General features: G+C 38.7%; 1 protein-coding gene across 2 annotated transcripts in view; it reads left to right on the top strand.

The window, feature by feature from the left end:
- The first annotated feature begins 277 nt into the window (after nt 1–277).
- The window catches only part of LOC143884836 (DNA (cytosine-5)-methyltransferase CMT3-like), a 68,016-nt gene continuing 45,820 nt past the window's right edge, over nt 278–22,473 (top strand). Inside the window, exons 1-3 of one of the 2 annotated variants that reach the window (XM_077388649.1) lie at nt 278–859; nt 15,066–15,100; nt 15,209–15,311. In XM_077388649.1, coding sequence (XP_077244764.1) covers nt 347–859; nt 15,066–15,100; nt 15,209–15,311 — 651 coding nt within the window. In that variant the 5' untranslated portion in view covers nt 278–346. The remainder of the gene's footprint in view (nt 860–15,065; nt 15,101–15,208; nt 15,312–22,473) is intronic. The other variant, XM_077388648.1, reaches the window with a different exon arrangement.

Genomic DNA, 22,473 nt, shown 5'->3' with positions numbered 1-22,473 from the left:
TCCATCTGCCCTTTAGTTTATTCCTTTCCACCTCTTAGTAGACCCGAACCCAAGCCCATTTTACAGTAATAGCTCAACCCTAATTCCCAAATTCCGAGCCGAACCCAACCCAACCCATCAGGCCATCATAACCGCGGCAAAAAAAATGTGGTTATATTTCTTAACCTTATATTTCTCACTTTTTCATTTAAATTTGGAACGAGTTTTCCCGCCTAAGTCTGAAATAAAAGAAATGTGTCAGACACTCTCGTGAATAGTATAAATACGCTAGAATCTTTCTTTTTCTAGTCGACACTCATCTCTCAACCGATTAGGGTTTAAGCGGCTAGGGTTTTGGTTCTTCACAATGACCGATGAGAAGATCTCGCGTCGCTCTCCAAGAACCTCAATTTCCCCAAATCTCACAAGATCTTCTCCTAGAATCCATGTTTCCCCAAATCTCTCTTCTAAATCGCGTTTAGCGAATGGTGATGGTGGTAGAAGTCCTAAAAAATCTGCTGATCAGCCATTGAAGAAACTTAGGAGCTCTTCTCCAAAGAAGAAAGAGATAAATTCCGAAGAAAAGAAATCTGCTGATTCGCCATTGAAGAAACTTAGGAGCTCTTCTCCAAAGAAGAAAGAGATAAATTCCGAAGAAAAGAAATGTGCTGATTCGCCATCGAAGAAACTTAGGAGCTCTTCTCCGAAGAAGAAAGAGAAAAATTCCGAAGAAAAGAAATCTGCTGATTCGCCATCGAAGAAACTAAGGAGCTCTTCTCCGAAGAAGAAAGAGATAAATTCAGATAATGTGTCTTTTGTTGGAGATCCAATCTGTGCTGAAGAAGCGCGAAAACGTTGGCCTAGACGCTACGCAGAGAAGGTATATTTTATTTAGATTCTTGCAATTTTAGTCATTGACTTGATCTGCATTGCATTTTTGTCTCTGTTAATCTTGGTATTTTATTTTTTCGTTTACAAGAAAACCCTAATAACGTGATTCTAGGGAACGAATTGAATCACATTTTAGCATGTAGAATCTTATTGCATTGTAGCAAAAGATCTTCAAAGGTAAAAATAATAATTATAGATTGGGGACATGAACTCTAATGCATCATTGGTAGATGGTTAGATCTGATTGGGTTTGTTGATTTCTAATTGCAATAATTTAATGCCGAAATCTTTTGGATGCTGTTAGTTCTTTTGTTCTCATTTATTTGTGACTCTTAATTAGTAAAATGATTGCTTAGTCAATGGCTGCCTGTAAAATCACAATTACTTGACTAACAAGTATTATTAGAGAGTGATCTTCTTTATGAGATAAGCATGCGTGTAGTTTGGATAAAGGTTACTGACATCATCCCACAGAAAAAGCTTCCCAACCATTGCTTGCTCCTTCTGAAAGCCAAGTGAAGGACATTATGATCTAAAAGGGTGGTTTCTGTTGCATTTTCTGTGACTGTTTCTTTCTGTATTGCAATCAGGTCCTTTGGAAATGGTCTTGCAAAATCTTCATTTGTTAAATTCTTTCAGCAGTGTTTTTTTTTTTTTTTGAATGGCATTCTTTCAGCAGTTTTTACTGAGTTCAAATATTAGCTAGGCGTAGTAGTAGTACGTACCAAAGCATTTATGCAAGCCATGGATTTGATGATGCATCACTGATCAATTCTATAGGAATCGTTCTTGCAAAAATCAGTTCAGTGAACAAGAAAAGAGAGGTGTTGAGTATGATTGGCTATCACTATGTACAAATTTGATATTTTCTTTACTCTGATTGTCATAACATAAACATGTTTGGATCATATTGTCTTTTGGTTTTATCGAAGGGCTAAATATGCTCTGTTAATTATCCGTAAACTTTTTCCAAAATTAAAACTATACTCTATATAATGATAGAATCTGGGTGGTCGTGGACAAGCCCTGATATTACTTAAAACCTTATAAATGTAAATTTCCATTTAGCTATTAAATACCTTATACATGTTAATTTCTTTATAGCTATTTGCTGGGATTGCGATTGTGTGTTGTTTCCCACGAGGTATGAGTGGGGCACATTCTATTTTGGCTAGGAATGCCCTTTCTCTTGGAGGCTTCCTTGCTTGAATTGGATGCAAAAAGAGAGGAGTTATGTATGGTTTTGAAACAATGGGAGTTGTCTGTTGTAGCTTACCTAAGATACTGGTATACCTTATGCAAACTGCAAAGTGAGGAGAAGAGTCGAGCTTGAACGTGTGAGAAGTTGATGTGAATACGCATCAGAAGTGAAGGTGGGTTTTGCTTGGATGTTGGGTGCTCTTGGGTTGGGTTAGGGTATTGGTGATAATCTCTTTGTACTCATAGTGGAAGATGACTTCTTTTTGGTGAATGTGGGCAATCTTTCCAAACGACATAAACACTCATATTATCTTTGCGCCTGTGGTTTGTTTATTATTCTCACAGTTTATACACCACGCATATCTTGGTAGTACTGTCAAATTGCTATAAAATAAAGTGATGTCAAAGCCTTAGTTGAAGCAATTGTTGGCAAAGAACAATCAAGAACGATAGAGTTTTTGAAAGCTTGACGAAGATTCTAGCGGAGGTTAACTATTATCATGAGATAACCTTTTGATTTAGATTTCAGTGTGGTTTAATTTTTATTTTGGAAGTATATGAACCGATCGGAGGGGGTTCAAATCAATTGTGCGAGAAAACGAGTGAAAACCTGCTTGGATTTTTTGAAGCATGAAATTCTCTGCCTAACCGATTGACACATCTGATAGATCAAACGTACCTGAGCCGATCAGCTGATTGTTACTCATATCAGATGACTAGAGACTGATAGATCATGCCCTAGCCAATTGCCTAAGTGATAGTCCGATCAAACGACCGAGGAACTTGAAAGACCAGAGCTCAGAACTGAAATGGTTGATTTCAAAGTTTGTGAAGGATTCAGGGTTGATTCGAAATGGCAGCAAATGGCTCAACTTGAAATTCAAGTTTGCAATTTTGATAGAAAATGTGATTTAACCCTATGCTGAAGGAGAGTGAAGCATAGTTGTCAAACTCTAATGAGTCGTATGAGTACACTCTTGAGTCGAGTCGATTCGTATGGGTGAGCCGCCTCGCCTCTGTTGAAGACTCTTACGAGTCGTCTAGTGAATCTTACGAGTCGTTGGGAGTCGACTCGAAAAAAATAGGACTTTTACAAGTCAAGTTGAGTCGCTAGGGCCTATGCTTTATTGTTTTGACGGTTGAAAACTTGGAAGTTGGAACTTAGAAGTTAATTTTTTTTTGAATGGTAGGCAATTGAATAAAATGCAGAAAAAGATCGAGGAGGCCTATACAAATAAAGCGACATAAAAGAAAAAGAAAGACAAGCACAATCCCTACTGCAAGAGTCAAGGAGGGAGGAAGTCAAATAGCTCAACTCTCTCCCTAAAGACACCATCGATTGCTAAACTGTTCGCCACACCATTAACGGCCCGCCTAACATGATGGAAAGAAATTGATGTATCCCCCACCTTGTCTTGGATCTCATCGAGAAAGAGACAAATCACCAAGGGAAGGAATGAGAGCCACTAAGCCACCTTATCATAAAGAGCGAGTCCCCTTCTACCACTACCTTATTCAAATCTTCATTCTCAAGATACCTTATTCCCTGGTAGATAGCACGCACTTGAGCTTCATTAGCGTCAGCGACTCCAATCGGACCCGCAAAAGCCCATTTAATAGCTCCAAATTCATCCTTCATGACTCCCCCTAATACTGGCAGCACCACCCCCCATCTTTGACCCGTCAAAGTTTAGCTTCAAAAAACCATAAGCGGGGGGCTTCCAGTCTTGGATTATCTTGGGTTCTTGGCCTGAACGACCACAAATCTCCTTCCAAACATACCATAAATCATGGGCGGATACAAATCTAAAGTAAGGAAGGGTTTTCACCTATGATTAAGTTCCAACCAGAACTTAATTATTTTTGTGCATGCAAGTTACATACGTATAGTTATTTATATATTTGGCATAGTGCTTTATCTATGTACTATTGGGCTATATTTTTTACATGGTTAATCTTTTGAAATATAATTATATTTTTTTCGACTAGATTTTTATTCTTGTCAAAAACACTTACGAGTCGAGTCGAGTCACGAGTTATAAAATAAAGAAATCGAGTCACGAGTCGAGTCACGGTTTGACAACTATGGACTGAAGGACATTCTAGTTAATAGGCCTCGTTAAGGTGTTGAAGGGAAAGGATGGAAAGCTGGAGAAGATGCAAGATGCCGAATGGGAAGAGGTTAATTCGTGGTATGTCAGCAAACTGAACACTATTCGACTGTGTCTTGCGGTTAACATTACATTTAGCATTATAAAGAAGAATTTATGTCAAAATTTTGAGAGAAGTGGGAGAAGCTTTATATGTGAAAGGCTTAGCCAACCTATTGTATCTGAAATGACAATTGTATGGGCTGAAGTTGCGGGAAGTCGAGCATCTTTTGAAACACGTAACGGTGTTCAAAAGGCTTGTGGAGTAGCTCCACAAGGTTGATTCGTACGATAAATATACTTACTACTCTACTATTCGGGATGGGTACTTGGTAGCTGGAAGAGGTCACAGCGATGCTCATCAAATGGGACTAGGAGGAGGCCCGATGTTACCAACCACTAGGAGTTGTTTATTCATGGACATGCTTGTATTTTTTAATTACTTGGTTTTATTTAGAGTTTAATTCATATTTTATGAAGCATAGAGGTGGGGATGCCCACATCAGCGTATGGCTCACTACACTTTTTTCCCATTGCCCATTTGCCCCTTTAAAATCACACTTTATAGCCTTTTTAGCCCCGACACAATTGCCCTTTTGTCCGCTAAACCCTTTTAGTTCCTTTTCTTTTATCTTATTAATCAAAAGCTCCCCCATTTAAACAAATACCCCCTCCATATAAATATCATTCACCTCCACCTGAAACCCTAATTGTGGAAATCGACAAAAGACGACCTCCTTGGAGTGGCGGCTACCTTCTCTTCCCCACCCCTTCGACTTCTCTCTCCGTCCCTTTCTCTCTTTCTCTAGTCTCTACTTGATCTCTCTCCTTCCTTTCTGTATTTGATTTCTCCTCTCCTTCTCCTCTCCCTTTTACCCTTTCTCCCTTCTCGCTTCTCCCTTCTCCCGCACATTCCACTACCCTTCCCCTTATTCTTCTCCCTTCTCATATACTTTCCCCATTCTCCGCTCTCTTCTCTTCTCTCTTTCTTTCTTCTCTCTATTCTCCTTTTTCTCTCTCATTTCTTCTCTTTACTTCCACCTTCTCGGTTGTGCTCATAAGCCGCTCCCTTTACCCCTACTCTTATCTTTCTCGTTTCTTGATCTCGATCCTCTCCTCCTCCTCTAGGAGTAGGAAACAAATCCCGAAGCACTTGACATAAGCTTCTTCAGATCATCCATTGAGGTATGTCTAAGTTGGCTGTGGCTTGAAAGCCTAGAATTAGAGTGCAGCCCCTACTACTGACTCAGGACTCTCTCTCTCTCTCTCTCTTCTCTGGCCCAATCCCAAGAGGCAGTACTTCTCGGTGCCATTACTCAAAAGTGTGATTATCAGTCTTTGGGTCATCTCAGCAGACAGAGTGGAGTCATCTAAGTCATCTTTTCTTTTCCGGCACGTGGAAAGAGAATGGATAAGATTGACTAAAATGCTAAGTAAGAAGGACATTGCCCTATTCTGATTGTAAAGATGATTAAAGCAGAGTGATTGATTGAGCAAGCTGATAGTAGCCTTGGCAAGGGCATTACTTTCGTATCTTTTCGAAAGCAAGAGAATTGGCTCATTAAAGTATAGGTAGGTCTATAAAGCCGGCCTAGAGACAATCCCTATTATTTGTGTTTGAGCATCTCATAAAATCCAGAGTTGGGGTCAGCTTCTGCTACTTCTCTAAAGAATGGTAGCTTAGTTTCCTACGAAGTTCGAACTCTTTCATTCAAAGAATATATGAAAGAAGAATCCGTCGATTAAAGGTTGAATTCAATCATGGCTTTTGCCCTTTTAGAGATGCTTTTTTGATGTATGCCGGATAAGGGTTGCTTGCACATTCCCCTTTCATAGTCTCATTCCAGAAGAGGGAAGTTATTGTTGGCACAGAGTCCACTTAGTAGCTATTCATGAATGGCTATTGTGCTGTCTAATAAGAAGGAAGTACTTCTTTTCGTGGGGGGAGCTGCTAAATGATTTAGTGCTTGATCCCTTCCATTAAGGTAATAATGAGATCCATTAATCCGCAATCCTGTAAACTAGGACTCCTTTCTATTTCCCAGCGCATGCCGATCCGATAAGCCCTTCTTTTGGAGATAGATTTCCTACTCTCATTTTGAGTAAAGATTCCATGCTCCTACTGTTGAGCCAATAAGGAGATGCAGATCGGAAATGGAAGATTCTTTTCTATCAAACTCCTCCTCCTCCTCCTCTTCTTCTTCCTCTCTCTCTCTCTCTCTCTCTCTCTCTCTCTCTCTCTCTCCTCTTATCTTGGTTGTGAACAACCATTTTCCCCCCGTTCTCTTTTACTTCTCGGACATTGCCTGCATTAGATGATTAAGGCATGGAGCCTGACACACCCTTCTAAGTACTGATTGAATTTTCCCTTTACCTCCGATAACCTATTTCTTCCATAATCTCATCCTTTGACCTTTCCTTATATTCTACACATCCAACCCATTTTCATCTTTTTTATACCCAATTGAATCCAATCAGGCCTATCCTTGTTACCCATATACTGTACTCTAATCCTTTCATCAACCCCGATATTTTCTTACCCCATTAGTATTGTAGTTGTTTGGGCCTTAGTTAGATATTTTCTTTATAGATCTGATTTTCAAGGACAGATTTGATTGAGATATGATTTTTATTCATTAGATAGCTACTTTCTCTGTTGAGAGTTATTGTATGGAACATGATTTGGATGAATTTAGTTTCTTTGATGGTTGAATTCCTAAGCCTAGCATTTCTTTGAAAATGTAACGACCCGATTTCCAGAACCAAGCCGTTACACCTATTTGACAAATTCACCTGATGTTCTTTATGAGCAGCGGAAGTATTCTCAATAATGAAATCCATTTAAAATTTTAAACTCACTCTGTTCTAAATTAAGGACCTAGCATCCCAATAACATTTATTACAGTCCGAAATTAAATACTTAAACTGAGTCTAACTATGACAGGTGACCCATCTGTCACTCCACCCTCTCTATGTATTTCCCATTCCCGCTTTATTTATATGTCTTCGTTTGCGAAGGCTCCTTCTTCTACTAATCCTGTGGAGGGAAATGTAGCAACGTAAGAGCAAGGAAAAAGGCTCACGACATAAAAGAAACAGTACAATAACCATAAAAATTTCAATGATCAACATTAGAATCCATTTTAAACTATACAGTTTTTTTTTCTTTCAAATAAATCAAATTTGGAAATAAATCAAGTAATATGAACTCTCATCCTTACTGTGATTCCCAATATGTTCTCTCCCCCAATAGTCATACGGTCATTATGGCCATTATGGCAATTCCCCAATTACCCTGACTCTGGCCGTCAACTATTGACCATCAAGGAACCTCCGCCCCCTAATGAGACGTGCTCCTTTCTAGGATTTCCTTTGGGTCACCTTCCACCCGAGGATTTTCTTTGGGTCACCTTCCACCCAAAAATCTTCCCAATAGTCATACGGTCATTATGGTCATTATGGCAATTCTCAATTACCCTGACTCTGGCCGTCAACTATTCTCTCACCCTTCATTTCAACCTAGAATGGCATGCAGAATTTATGCAAATTTTGCTTTCTGAATGAATATGAAACTTTGCTTTCTGAAATGAAATTCTAAAGAAATATGGTATTGAAGATACTTTTACCTTCTAACACAGTCACATATCAAATAATCATAGGAATTACACTGAATTACCGTTATGAAGCGAGTCCATATTCACTTGCCTGAATGTACGTGGAAAGGATCGTGCAGATGAGAATTTCACGAAAGCAACGTGAGAAGTACCCTTTTCAAATTCTGATGTTCCCTGTGTTCAGTGTTCTTTCTATCAAATTCCTTTCTGATAATATTCCCTGTGTTCTTTCTATCAAATTTAAGATCATGTGGGCCCTGTATGTTACTATTCATGTGGGCCCCGTATGTTACTATTCATGTGGGCCCCGCATGTTATTATTTATGTGGGCCCCGCATGTTACTATTCATGTGGGCCCCGCATATTACTATTCATGTGGGCCCCGCATGTTACTTATATAGGTGGTAGAACCAACCATATCACCGTTATTTCACTGTTTGATAGACTTACCTGGATAGTGGAAATAAATAACTATTGACAGACTTACCTGGATAGTGGATTTCCTTTTCCCTTCTCTTCTCTCTCTTTTTCCCCCTCTCTCTCTTTTACTCTTTCTTCACTCTTCTTTTCTTTTTCTTCTTCTTCTTCTTCTCTTCCTCTCTCTCCTTTTCTTCTTCTTCTCTTCCTCTCTCTTTCTCTTTTCTTTTTCTTCTTCTTCTCTTCCTCTATTTATAGGCATTTTTGTGCATAGTAAAGGCTATTATTTAATTATTTATGAATAGTAAAAGGCTGCTGCGTGAATAGTAAAAGGCTGCTGCGTGAATAGTAAAGGCTATTTAATAATAATTAAGTATATTTAATTATTTTCAATAGTACTTTAAATAGTAAAATAATATTATTTAATTATTATTTAATTATTATTTTAGTTTATTTTCGTTGGTGGCGGGCTTGACTCGTAACAGCGTGCTTGACCGGTGTTGGGTCCCGCTTGTGTGGGGCCCGCTGATGTGGGACCTACTTGTGTGGGGCCCGCTGATGTGGGACCTACTGATGTGGGGCCCGCTGATGTGGGACCCGTTTGTGAATAGTACTTGGTGGGTCCTACTGTGAATAGTAGTTTTGAATAGTATTCTGCATAGTATTTCTGCATAGTAATCTTGCATAGTGACTATATATATATATATTTTTACCGGTTATTACAGAAAATCATTGCTGTATTTGGTTACTTAAATATGTTCTACTTTGGGAATGCATGTTACTGTTTTGTTGAGTTAAAACCCTTATATTACTTCTAAATTACCAAAAGCTAAAGTATTCAAAGGAGGAAATAATGGGATCGAGTCTCTGTCGAAACCCGAAGGTGCAAGATAGTCAGCGTCAGAGTTTGTGGATCACCAAATGTGCCAAATCACCGTGTTGTGGCCGTCAACAATGTCAACAATCTCCTCAATAGTGTTTGCGAATCTCCTGGGGTAACTGATGTTTTCTCAAATCCATCTGAGTACACTTAGGGAATCACCCTCAATGGTGATGTGATCTATCTAAGATTGGTGCACAATTCCGATCTCAAAAAGAAGCACCTGAACTTCCACCTCTCCAGAATCCTTCTCATCAATAGCCCCTAGGGGTGCAACTCGTGTCGGGTTCAAACCCCAAAAAAAGTCGAGTTGGGTCGGGTTCAGGTTGAGTTCAGGTCGAGGGCTTGGGCAACCCGACCTGAGTGAAACCCAACATTTTTAATAATTTTTTTATTTACTAAGCTTAAAATCTCAGGTTGGGTCGGGTTCGGGTTGGAAAAAAGGGTCCCTCGGGTTGGGTCGAACCTCGTTCGGTTGGAACTTGGTTCGGGTTCAGGTTGAGTAAATGCTTGCTCGGGTCAGGTTCGGGTTGGCCTCAACCCGACCCGAGTTGCACCCCTAATAGCCCCCGAGAAAGCCAAAAGCACATCTCTATCTGCACTCCTCATGGGGATCCACCAAATCAATGTTCTTGATTACATATGTCTGCTATGTGGGCCCCAAGGCCGATCATCATGATCATATCTTAGCAATGATTGTTTGTGTTATGAACTCACAAATTTAAGCTCTCGATTCTTACCATCTCTACTTTTACCTCCTTAAAACTTAGTCATAAAAGCACATTTTTTTGTACCTGAATCATAGTCATGCATAGTACCAGTGTTGTTAAAATTGTACGATTTACGATTTGAATCGCACGATTCAAATCAAATTGTGGGTTGAACGATTCAAATTGGAAGAAGATTTTTTTTGTTGTTGTAAAAATCGTACGAATCAAGTACGATTCGACTTTGAATCGTGCGTTTTTATGATTTTTACGATTCATTTTACTATTTTTACGATTATGTCTGTTTTGGATTTTGAGAATTGATTTTGATTTCAAAAGGAAAATCATTTCAATATGCTTTGTTTATTAGTGGCACTTCTTTGTATGATGATTATTACAGAATTGAATAAGGTATGTTCTTTGTTTACTATTGTGATAAATTATATCATGATTTATTGTATGATGAATATAGTTTGTGACATAGTTACCAGGGTGGGAAACGAATTCGAGAAACGAAATGTGAAACGGAAACGAGAAACGAATGAAAAAAAATACAGGGGAAACGAGAAACGAGAAACAATAAAAAAATTATACAAGAAACGTCTTAGGAAATGATGTGTTTTTTCCAAAATGATTTTCGTAAGTTCCACACATATTTTCTACACGTTTTATATGCGTTTTCTACGAGTGTTGCATACGCTTATCACGCGTTTACACATTATTTACATAAGTTTTCCATATGTTTCCCATGTGTTTTAGAAACATTTCTCCAATTTTGTATCATATTTTGGAATCGTTTCTGAAACGTGTTTCCCTCATTTTAGGGGAAACGAGTTTCCCGACTGCGAGAAACGCGTTTTAGAGGAAACATGTTTCCCACCGGCCTAAGGAGTTTCCGGCAACTATGGTTTGTGATTTGTTTAGTGATCTATCAACGATGAATATAGTTTGTGCTTCGGATTACTAATTGTTAAAATTTATATTTATTTTAATAGTTTTGAATGAAAAATAGATAATTACTCATTTTATTCTTATTTTTATATTATATATATATATATATTTTATATTTTCTCATTTTTATATATAACTCTGAAGAAATCTTACGATTTACGATCTGATTCATACCCTATTACGATTTACGATTCGATTCCGATTTTCAGAACCTTGCATAACATACATTTTTTTTTTCAATGGCACATGTATAGCACATGTCGTTTCTTGTAAATTGTAATCTGTATAAGAAAACAACACGTTCGTGCATAATGCGCATCTTGTTCTTATAAATTGTAATCTATACAAGAAAATAACTGACGCTATGCATGAAAGTCATGCAAAAATATGTGCTTTTTTCACTAATGTCTTTATGAGGCCCAATACTTAGACCTTGGGTCATGCATAGCACATGTGTGGTCCCCATGAGACAACCTACATGGTCTCAGCCCCTTTCCATGTGAATGTCCTATCTGTAAGGGCAATATTTATAAAAGACTATGATTTAGCTTTTCTTAGTAGGTCCCTAGAGATGCCTTATTGATCATAGTATGAGCGCCTTTCTTCTCTCTCTCTCTGTCTCTCTCTCTCTCTCTTGAATGATGAAGATATATAAATGAAAAGTGCCCGACGGTCGAGATGGTCAAATGCAGCAAACAAAACTTGAATACAATAAAGCAATAAAGGAAAATAAAGCACAAATGGGCGAACAAACAAAAGAGTTGACAAATGCTAAAAGCCTAAAAGTACTCAAGGAGGAAATATTGTGATCGAGTCTGCCTGTCGAAACCCGAAGGGGCAAGATAGTCGACGTCAGAGTTTGCCGATCACGAACTCAAATCACCGCGTTGTGGCCCTCAACAATGTCAACAATCTCCTCAATAGTGTCCACGAATCTCCTGGGGTAACTGATGCTGTCTCACATCCATGTGAGTACTTTTAGGGAATCACCCTCAATGATGATGTGATCTAACTAGTTATTAGTCCACAATTCAGATCCCACAAAGAAGAGCCTGAACTTTTGCTAGAATCCTTCTCATCAGTAGCCCCTGAAAAAAACCTACTAGCTAGACCCAGGCTGCCAAGACTCGAGCTATGAGAGTTTAGCTTTAGTTCCCTGGGGTAGAAAAGAGGTGGGGTGGGGGGGGGGGGGTGGCTGGGCTTGGGATGAGAGGTCCTTCCTTTGGTATATTTGACACTGATATCCCTTTTAAGGAAGGAAGAGTTGTAGCCTAAAGAGCGACCAAAAAGAAAATTTTCCTTTGAATGTAGCACACATCTTTGGATACTACTTTAAAAACTCTGTTGTTTCTTTATTTTCAGATAAGCTAACTTGGTAAAAAAGTGGTTTTATAGAATCCTACCTCTACATGGGAAAAAGCCCATGACTTGAAATGTTAATGATATGCTCGAGAGAACCCAACTAACTCTTATAGACCTAAACTGAAGTGCCAAATATTGCACGAGAAACTGCAGCAAAGCATGAGATAGTCGACAGACATGGCATTGGCAAGGCGAAGAGCATAATTATTAACTTTGATCTTCTTCCTATAACAAATATGGTCAATCATGAGGATCTTGTTGAGGCACATAAAAGACAATGTGCCTATTACCTCTCATGGCATCTAATATAAACCGAGTTAATTCTAGATAGGAAGGGCACGGGGACGCCTAGCTCCCAATCAAAGAAGTTTCTTTCGAACTCAAAATTCCAATCCACATCCCTATTTTGCCTGTGAAAAGAGTTGGCCACACATATATCTTTGTGCAAGGTTTTATAGTAAAAATGAGAAATCCTCCTTCATGGTGCTACTTTTGCACCAAGTATCCTATTGAAATCTTTTTTTCTCCCCATTGCCCACACTTAAAACAGATTCTTTTCTGAATGAAAAATTTAAATTCCATAAAGTCCCACCAAGCTAAGCCCCAATAACTCTATAGTCGTCCTGTGGGGCCCACTCTTCGAAACCAGAACTATATTTAGCTTCCCTCACATTTCTTTAGAGATGGCCTCTATCTTCACCTTATTTCCATAGCCACTTCCTAAGTAAGGCTTTGTCCACCAATTTTAGTTTTTTGGATTCGGAGACCTTCCTCTAGAGGTTACCAGACTTCATCCCAATTATCTAAAATTTTCTTTTCGTCATTTTCTTTTTCATTGCAGAGGAAGTTTCTTTGAAGCTGGTCAACTATGTTAATGACCAAAATCGGATAGAGAAATAAGGATATAAAATATATAGGAAAGTTGGCAAGAACCATCTTAATTAAGGTGATTTTGCCCCCAAAAGAAAGCATGTTTTTTTTCCTATGAGGACAATCTCCTTTCCACTCTCGGTATAGCAAGGATCCCAAAGATTTTGTGTTTCTGCCAATGAATAATGGGAGGTCAAGCTAAGGATTAGGGATGGAACCAGTTTTGCATCCCATAATATTGGTGGGCTCTTCAACATCATGCTCTTCCAGCCTAATCCCCATAACCATTAACTTGGCAAAGTTCACATTTTGATCAGAAAACTTCATAACATTTGAGAACACAACCTTGAGGTTATATTTTCGATGGTCTGGACTACTAAAGAGAAGAGTTTCATCCGCATATTGGAGATGAGATATTTCAACCTTCACCTGACCGATGTAGAAGCCTTCAATGGGATCCCTTTTCCATCATTCTACTAAGCGCCTTGTCCATGATAGAAAACAAAATAGGAGATAAATGGTCTTTGTACGTCTTGAAGAAACCTTTAAGGGACCCATTGATCAAAGTCATTTTATTTTTTGTTTGTATAGATTTAACATGCATTGAGGGCGAGCCTTGGCGCAATGGTAAGTTTGCTCCATTGGGACCTGGTGGTCACGGGTTCGAGTCACGGAAACAGCCGCTCTGCAAAGCAGGGGTAAGGCTGCGTACATCTAGCCCTCCCAGACCCCGCAATGGTGGTAGCCTCGTGCAGTGGGCCGCCTTTTATAGATTTAAGATGCATTATAGTAATGAAAATCAACTTTGATGGTGCTTGTTTTGGAAACCTGGGTCCAGCGGGGGTGGGAGGACTTTTTCGTGATGAGATACTTTGGGCTTTTTCTGGCCCTATTGGTGTGTGTGATTCTTCGGAGGCGGAAGTCAAAGCGGCCTATTTTGGGATCAAGAAGTTGAGTAGGGAAGTCTTGGACCATATTATTGTTGAAGGGGATTCATTGAATGTCATTCGGTGGTTGAAGGGTGGAGCAGCTCCTCCTTGGAGATTTTTGGCGTTATTTGATGAAATTGAGGATTTTGTTGTGGGTTGGCTATTGTCTTTAAACACGTTTGGAGGTTGGCAAATGAAAAGGTGGATGTGTTAGCCAAGCAGGGAGTTGGGGGGGAGATATTCTCTGGTTTGATCATCTTCCCCCGTAGTATAATTTTGTAATTTTTGTTGTCTCTTTTCTTCTTCTTTCCTGTTTCTTCTTTCTTGTTTTTGTTCTCTGGGTTGCTTCTCGGGTGCTCCCTTTTCATTTAATTCAAATCGCTATTTCAGAAAAAAAGAAGTAATGTATAGATTTTCTTATTCCCTTTAGTTTTCTTATTTCTCATACAAGGTATCCAATAACTCTAGATAGGTTCACATTTATGAGGTTTTAAATAACATGTTTTTGTTATGTAAATTAGTAACTATATTTAAAGGAGTTTGCATTTATAGGGATAATTCTTTATTAGGTCAACAATTACATAGTATATATAATAAATTCATGTAGCTACCGTCATTAGTTAATTCTTTTATCTTTTAATAGGCGGCTGATGTGCAAGAGACTCACTAATAATAATTAATAACTACATGTAGCCGTTAAAAAAAAAAACATCTAGCCGTAGACATTGAATATAAGAGCTATATATATGTAAGAATGTTTTTGTAGTGTTTTAAATGTCATGGGGGAACGGGACACACACATATAGAATAGATAAAAAAGAAGAAAATCCTACCATGCAAAAAAGAAGAAAAATACTTGGCTTCTGTTGAGACTGAACTAAAACTAAAGCCATATCCAACACAATAGTACACAATAACTACTTTACCTACAAAAAGAGAAGTCCATAATACCTCATCTAAGTTGTCTATCTCTAGCTTGGATACAAAACATCTAACATTGGTTGATGAGTACTCTAGAAAATAATGTTCTTTCAAATTTCTTTTGCACAGTCTTCATGAATTTTTAGGATGCTTTTGATTTCTGCAATAATGAGTATAACTGTCATGTTCTGTAGGATAAAGGGACTAAGAGTCGACATGGTATCTCCATGTAAGTGATGACCTGTAAATATTTTGTTTTATGACTTTTGTTCTATATACGATCTCATGCTTCATCAACTTGCTTTTTGGTTGATGTTGCCCATGCTTATTTGTATAGTGATGACGAAGATGAAGAACTTGATTTGGATGTCAAATGCCATTACAACCAAGCTGATATCGATGGGTGCATTCTTGGTCTCGAGGATTGTGCCTATGTAAAGGTAAGTTGTTTCGTTATATTATATTGCGGTGATTTAATACAAAATATATGTCGATAAAGTCTCGAAGCAAAGAAATGCAATGCAAAATTTGGCGAAAGAAGTTAGATTTCTGGACTGGAAAAAATCTCCAAACCCATGTGAATATTTAAGATTTTTTAGTGTGGAAGTGACATATTCTAGAGGGGACTGGCCCAGGGAAGAAAAGGGTGTGAATATATCTCTTCCTTCTTTGTGATATTTGCAAGATTTTATAGTGGTACTTTGGTCTGTTTAAAAATTACTCTAGAAATTCACAGTAAAACGTGAATAATGTTTTCTTTGGTTAGGTCTTGATATAGATATGAAAAGAGAAAAGAGATGAGACCTGCACATGAGAGAGCAGCCACATAGGATGAACTAAATGAATAAGACAAAAAAGCGCCTACGTGGCTGCTCTCTCATGCAGTAGCCGGTCTGCGAAATGCCTTATGCAAAGGTCCCTAGCAAATCCCTATATATATACATGGGAAAAAGGGAATCTAAGAGTCTGCACAGGTAGCTTGCCTATGCAAGTTGCTTACTGCCGGCGACTGGAAAAGTTTTCTGGCGAGTGGTTGGTTTCATTTTGTTCATCTCCGACCGAAGAATCACCACTTAAAGTTTCAAGTCGATCCTACGGCTGGATCGGGAGAACGAAGCTTTCAAAGTGAGTGGCAGTTTCTCTAAATTTTCAAAGATGTCGTAGTTCAAAAAAATTACAGAAACTGCGACTCACTTTGAAAGCTTCGTTCTCCCTATCTGGCCGTCAGATCGACTTGAAACTTTAGGGTATTATTCTATATTCGGAGAGGAGCAAAACAATACCCGCCACTCGCCGGAAAGATTTTCCTGCCACTGATGGTAAGCAGCTTGCATAGGTAAGCTGCCTATGCAAACTCTTAGATTCTCTTTTCCCATACACAAAGATATATATATATATATATATATATATATATATCAGGAATAAGATTGTGCGCTCGACCGCACCAAGCTTAGGTGCGGTCGAGGGCCCAAAACTCATGTGGGACCACATTGTTAGGATGATCCAAAGCATTTATTTGCAAGGCCCTTACATAGATAGGGTGTTTACAAAAAATCAGCTCCATAGGATCATCCTAACCCATCCAAAAGTGGAGGGCAAAATGAACAGACACCGTTTGCCACAAATCTGCCCATTTTTGCCCTCCACTTTTGGATGGGTTAGGATGATCCAATGGAGCTGATTTTTTGAACACACCCTATCTATGATGGGGCCTTGCAAATGAATGGTTTTGATCACCACAAAAAATGTGGGACTCATGTGTTTGGGCCCTCGACCGCATATAACCTTATATGCGGTCGACCGCACACTCATTTTCCTCTCTCTATATATATATATCTTCCCTTTTCTATCTTTTGAGAGGAGAGAAGACAACATATATATATATATATATATATATATCTTCCCTTTTCTATCTTTTGAGAGAGAAGACAACCTTCTTCCTCTTCCATTCTATTGTAGGTTTTGCATTAGTTTGGGGATTGAATACAACTGGTTTGAGGTATTTTCTCTTTATTGTTTCTTTCATGGCTTTGCATAAGTTGGTACCAAAGCCTAGTGTTTTTTATGTCTTCTGGAATCAACAACTACATGGTTACTAAAAGAGGCAAGGCAAGGGACTTCGTGGGAATCACCCCTTAATCCAATTGATTAATCAATCAAAGACCCTAAGGTGACTTTCAGCAGTTAAACTGACAACTTGATTGGTACAAACTTTAGGAACAAGATGAGGAGAGTGATGATTTTAGAGACTTGAAATATGACCCTTTTCATGATCGCGCTCCACGTGATGAGCTGATAGAAGAGGGGAGTACTATTCAAAATTGTCAAGTCATGAATCACAAGGTTTCAGGTTTAGGTTTTGGCATATTTTTTCAGTCGTGACAGAAATGGAAACCTGTCGGTTTTGGATGGAAATTTCATTGAAAACCCTGTAAAATCATTGAAACGTATGAAAAAATATACAACTGATGATCATTTAAGATGAAGCTTTAGAAAGTGTTAGAATAAGCACAAGTACACACTCAAAAACTATCATATGAGGTAAAAAGTCATCTATAATGGTTTAACAACCTCAAAGACCTAGTGACATGCGTTGCCGCACATGTTTTGATAATTCAATATGTTCGATGTAACCTGGTTTCCATGGAAAAAGAAAAAGTGATGGAAGAGAAGTGAGGTAGAAGGTGAGAGTCCGTAAAGAGAACCCTCACATAATATGACTACTAGGTTTACATATATAAAGACTTAAATACCCTTCTAATACTCTTCCTCAAGCTGGAGTGCATATATCATACAACCCCAACTTGTTACAAAATATCTCTCATTTTGGACTTTCCCAATGGTTTAGTAAATTCATCAACCGACTGATCTCCAGATCGAATGAAGTTGATACTAATTTCACATCTTTGAAGCTTCTCACGAACGAAGTGACAATCTATTCAATATTCTTTGTCCTTTCATGGAACATTGGATTGGAAGCAATATGAAGTGCTACCTTATTGTCATAATGCAAATGTGCTTGAGTAACCTTTAGCTGATCTCCTCACGTACGAGCCATAGCTCGATACTCTGCCTTTGCACCTGACCTAGCCACTACATCTTGTTTCATACTCCACCAAGACACAAGATTTTTGTCAACAAAGGTGTAGTAACCTTTAGCTGATCTCCTATCTGCTTGTGATCATGCCCATTTGGCATCTGTAAACCCTTCTAATCTCAAATGATTATGCTTCCTGAAGAATAAGCCTTGACTAGGGGGCATTTTCAAGTACTTCACCATCTGCAGAACTTCACCCTAGAGCGAAGTACGAAAACTCAAACTAACTACTCCCACTGCGTATGATATATCGGGACAAGCCACAATCAAATAAACCAGTTTACCAACAAGCCTCCTATATCTTCTAGGGTCTAACAACTCCCCCTGATCTTGATAAAGCTTCATGTTGGGATCCATAGGACCTCAACTGGTTTTGTTCCTAAGGGGCCCATCTCCTTTAATATGTATTGAACATTCTTCCTCTGTGACAAGACCACCTCAAGAATATGCCACCTCTATACCCAGAAAATACCGAAATCGTTCTAGGTCTTTGGTGCAATACTCCGTCTGAAGGAACGTCTTAAGTCGTTGAATACATGTCTCATCATCCCCAATAGTCACAATGTCATCCACACACATAATCAACAGGATATAGCCCTCATCAGAATAAGCGTTGAATATCGAGTGGTCGAGTACACACTGCCTCACAATAAACCGCATAATGTCCTCGCTAAATCTACCAAACCAGGCTCAGGGAGACTGCTTCAGCCCATATAACGCCTTATAGAGATGTCATACAAAACCAATCTCTCCCTGAGCAACAAACCCAGGATGTTGCTCCATACACACCTCTCCAGTGAGGTCACCGTGTAAGACAGAATTTTTCACATCCAACTGATAGAGAGGCCAACCATGGTTAACTGCCAAGGAGATAAACTCATTTGTGTGCCATTTGCACCTTGTTTTTGGTGTGCGCTTACGCGACCACCTGCACAAACACAATTGCATTGCAAACAAATTCTGTCACCTGTTGTTGTCATTGTAAATTGCAACTAAAGAGTTTCATCTCTTATTGACATTGTAAACTAGTACTTATGATACATAGTCCAAATTAGTGTTTCGTAACTTGTCTACTTGGCACATAACTCGGTCAAGTCAGGGGGGTGGTTGGGGGCTAAATTACATTTTAAATGTGATGACTTGGCAACGAATCTTTCAAATCCGCGACTATGTAGATGATCCTTCAATAGTTCAAGCGTTCAACCCTCAAAAGAAAAAAACTAAAGCTTTTCTATCTCAATTGGGAATTTTAGTTCATGACGTAGGACGGGAACAACTTCTATGATTTAATCATGGAAATATGATTAAACGATTTAGGTTTTAAGATTATCCATGAGTGAATTTAATTATGTACTCAATCTATACATCTGCATGCACATAGCAAGAATTCCAAGAAGTCACAATTCTCACAAGTAAGAAATTTCAATAACCCCCCAGAAATGTATTCCAATCCCACCTACGAAATCTCACAAGGTTTCACACAATAGCAATATGCCTACGCCGAAGGTTATGGACCTCAAAAGGGGCTTGTGGGTAGGTTTTGAGTTGAATTTACACAAGCTGGGTAGTTTTCGAAGGATATCGAGATGGTGTAGACTATGGGCGTAGGGAATATGGGTGAAATAGATGAGTAAAAATTTAGGGCTTGGGTCCTAAAATAGGTGATTAGATTAGGAAAAAAATTCCTACAAGGTTTATGAAGGTTTGGATGGGTGTAGACATATCTTGGGAGGTAGGCGTGGTCATTCGGTTATAACCAAACCGAATGACCCGAAAATTCATAACCAAAAAAATTCGGTTAGTTGAAAATGGTAACCGAAATGCTAACCGATTTTAGCTGTAACCGAACCTAACCGAAACCGAATATTTAGATCGGTTAGTCGGTTAGTTCGGTTATAACCGAATGAGGTGTTTTTTGCGAAAAAAAAAACCTGGCATCCGACAGGGACAGGGACAAAATTGCAGAATTGCAAAAAAAAAACCATTATGTATGCAGCAGAATTGTAGACTATGCACTAATGCAGTTTTTGCAGGACTTTGTCTTTATTACCCTCCATTAGGACCATTACAGGCCCCACATGGCCACATGGCCCACATCTAACACTAAATAGTAAGTTAAGTAACAACCTATGCATTTAATCAATTTAGAATAGTTATAAGTTAGAACTAGAAGAGGCTGAAGAGCAGTAGATTACTGGATAGTCTAGATTTTGCAAGACTTTATTACACATGCACTGCTGCACAGGCATGATGCATGGACTATTTAGAAGACCAGTAGATCAGTAGACACTAACAGTAGCAGGCTTGCAACCCCTATCTGTCAATGAAGAGTAGACAAGGCAGTCAGATTATCAAGCCATGTGCCCAATGCCAATGCCCCATGGCTGTGCAGGTGCAGCATGCAAGCAACTCAGCAAGCAGGCAATGAAGAGAGGCATAAATATGATTCATTTCCCTAAATTAAATTAAAAAATTCAAGAAGAATCTGCAATTCACAACAGAACCATAATGAACACCTATGTTGAATTGCTGTGCAGTGAACAAACTCTAACGATGGTCGGTGGTCCATCAATCATCATACATTCATACACCAAGATAATGATTCAAAGTTCAAACTTCAAAGTGTCTACTGAAGTCTCTGACCTGAGTAGTCAACTGTCTAGTGAGTAGTGACATGTGTGGCTGTGCGTTACATTTACTGATTTACATGCATATCAATTATCAAGTATTCAAGTTACCAACCGAATAGAAGTATTGGAGGATAGGACCATAGACCATAGTTAAGACTTAAGAAGCATAGTAAGTAACTACCATTCTACCAAAGCAAAAGAGGATCATCAAAAAAGACTTACATTGCTACTTGGCTACTTGCCTACTTTCATACCAAAAGTGATGTAGAGAAGAATAATGCCAACTATAAGAAGAGATGGTAAAGTAGATTTTGAGGGTTGGCGATCCTCACGAGCGTGGATCTTCATCTCCTCTTTCTGGTCTTCTTTCAAATCCTCAGTAGTAACTTGTGCTGCTTCGCGATCAACACTACGCTGTAAGAAGGCATTAAAATCCGCTTCCGCCTCGTTACTTTTATAGGACTTGTGTCATGCTCCACTGTAGCCATTAACTTGCATTTGGCATTCTGGCCAACTGTAAAAGATTCCTATTTGCCTTCCCTTAAAAATGACATAAACCTTCTTACCCATGAACTAACCTGATGAAAAGTGAAAACATTAAATAGGAGAAGGTAATGGTCCAATGGAGATATAACTGTAACAATATAACTTGACTGACATGGTCACATAGATAAGAATAAACATAGAAAGTCAGAAATTTCATAGTCAAAGCTATAATTGATTAGGTCATATTTCTACACATTAGTACATTACACATCAAAACAAATACACAATCCATGAAAAGTATTGAAAACCAAATCTAGGCATCCACCAAAGCACTAATAATACAAAGTTCAATTGTTCAAAACTTCAAACTCTCTAAGTCTCAAAACAACATGAAAAGAGAAAACCACAGCCAACAAGTCAGCAACATAGGCACTAGGCCCACCACCAGGTCCACCAGTAAACATCACATCAGTCTTTCACTCTTCAGAGCTCTATAGTTGAAGAAATATCTCCTACATTTCGAAACTCTGAAAAAAGGAATACAAGTAAAACAAATATTAAAGTAGAAGTCAGTTGAGAAATTGAATACTTGAAATAGATAATACATACTCAAAAATTCTAAAAGAAATTTTTAAAAATTACCATTTTTAAAAGAATCTAGCTCCTCTAATGTTTCTTCGATATCCAACGGCTTTGACGATGATCGAAGCCAATCTTGAGCACATATAAGGGCTTGCACAATCTTAGGAGTTAAAGAACTCCTAAATACATCAAGAACACGCCCCCCCTGTGCTAAATGTAGACTCTGAAGCGACCGTAGAGATGGGAACCGCCAAGACACTTCGAGCCATTTGTGACAAGATAGGAAACCTAGGGCTGTTAAGTTTCCACCACCCTAAAATATCAAAGTCTTCAGTGTTATCTTCTTCGTCATCTTCACTCAAAAATCTATCCAACTCAGACTTGTTGTCACCAACTCCCGATTCGATCTTATCCTTCTTGTACTTCTCCTTCATCATCTTCATCATATGTTTTTTCAGTTCGTGTTGTGACGAATGACAAGTCTCACTTGAACTTGAACTTCCGACCTTAACTTGATTGTCCCGAGGTGTGTTGGTTGCGACCTTACCGTTAAAGTCATTAAACATTTCAACTGTCGCATTAAACACCTTTGTCACCAACTCATTTCCCTTCTCATCTCCATACGTGTCAATAAGGGCAAACTTCACAAAATCAAGTTTGTGTCGAGGGTCCACAACAACCGCAATGTAAATCAACTTGTTCATCTTCTCAATATCACCCCAATATTTGTCGTATTTTTCTTTCATCCTCCTTGCCATCATGACCAACTTGAAGTCTTCACTTTCACTCCATTGTTTTAAGAGGCAT

This window comes from Tasmannia lanceolata, unplaced genomic scaffold, assembly GCF_043159265.1.
Source record: "Tasmannia lanceolata isolate RefF3 unplaced genomic scaffold, GAP_Taslan_0.1 ptg000008l, whole genome shotgun sequence".
Classification (NCBI taxonomy): Eukaryota; Viridiplantae; Streptophyta; class Magnoliopsida; order Canellales; family Winteraceae; genus Tasmannia; species Tasmannia lanceolata.
The sequence above is the reverse complement of the archived record's forward strand: the minus strand, read 5'-3'. Positions and strand labels throughout refer to the sequence as shown.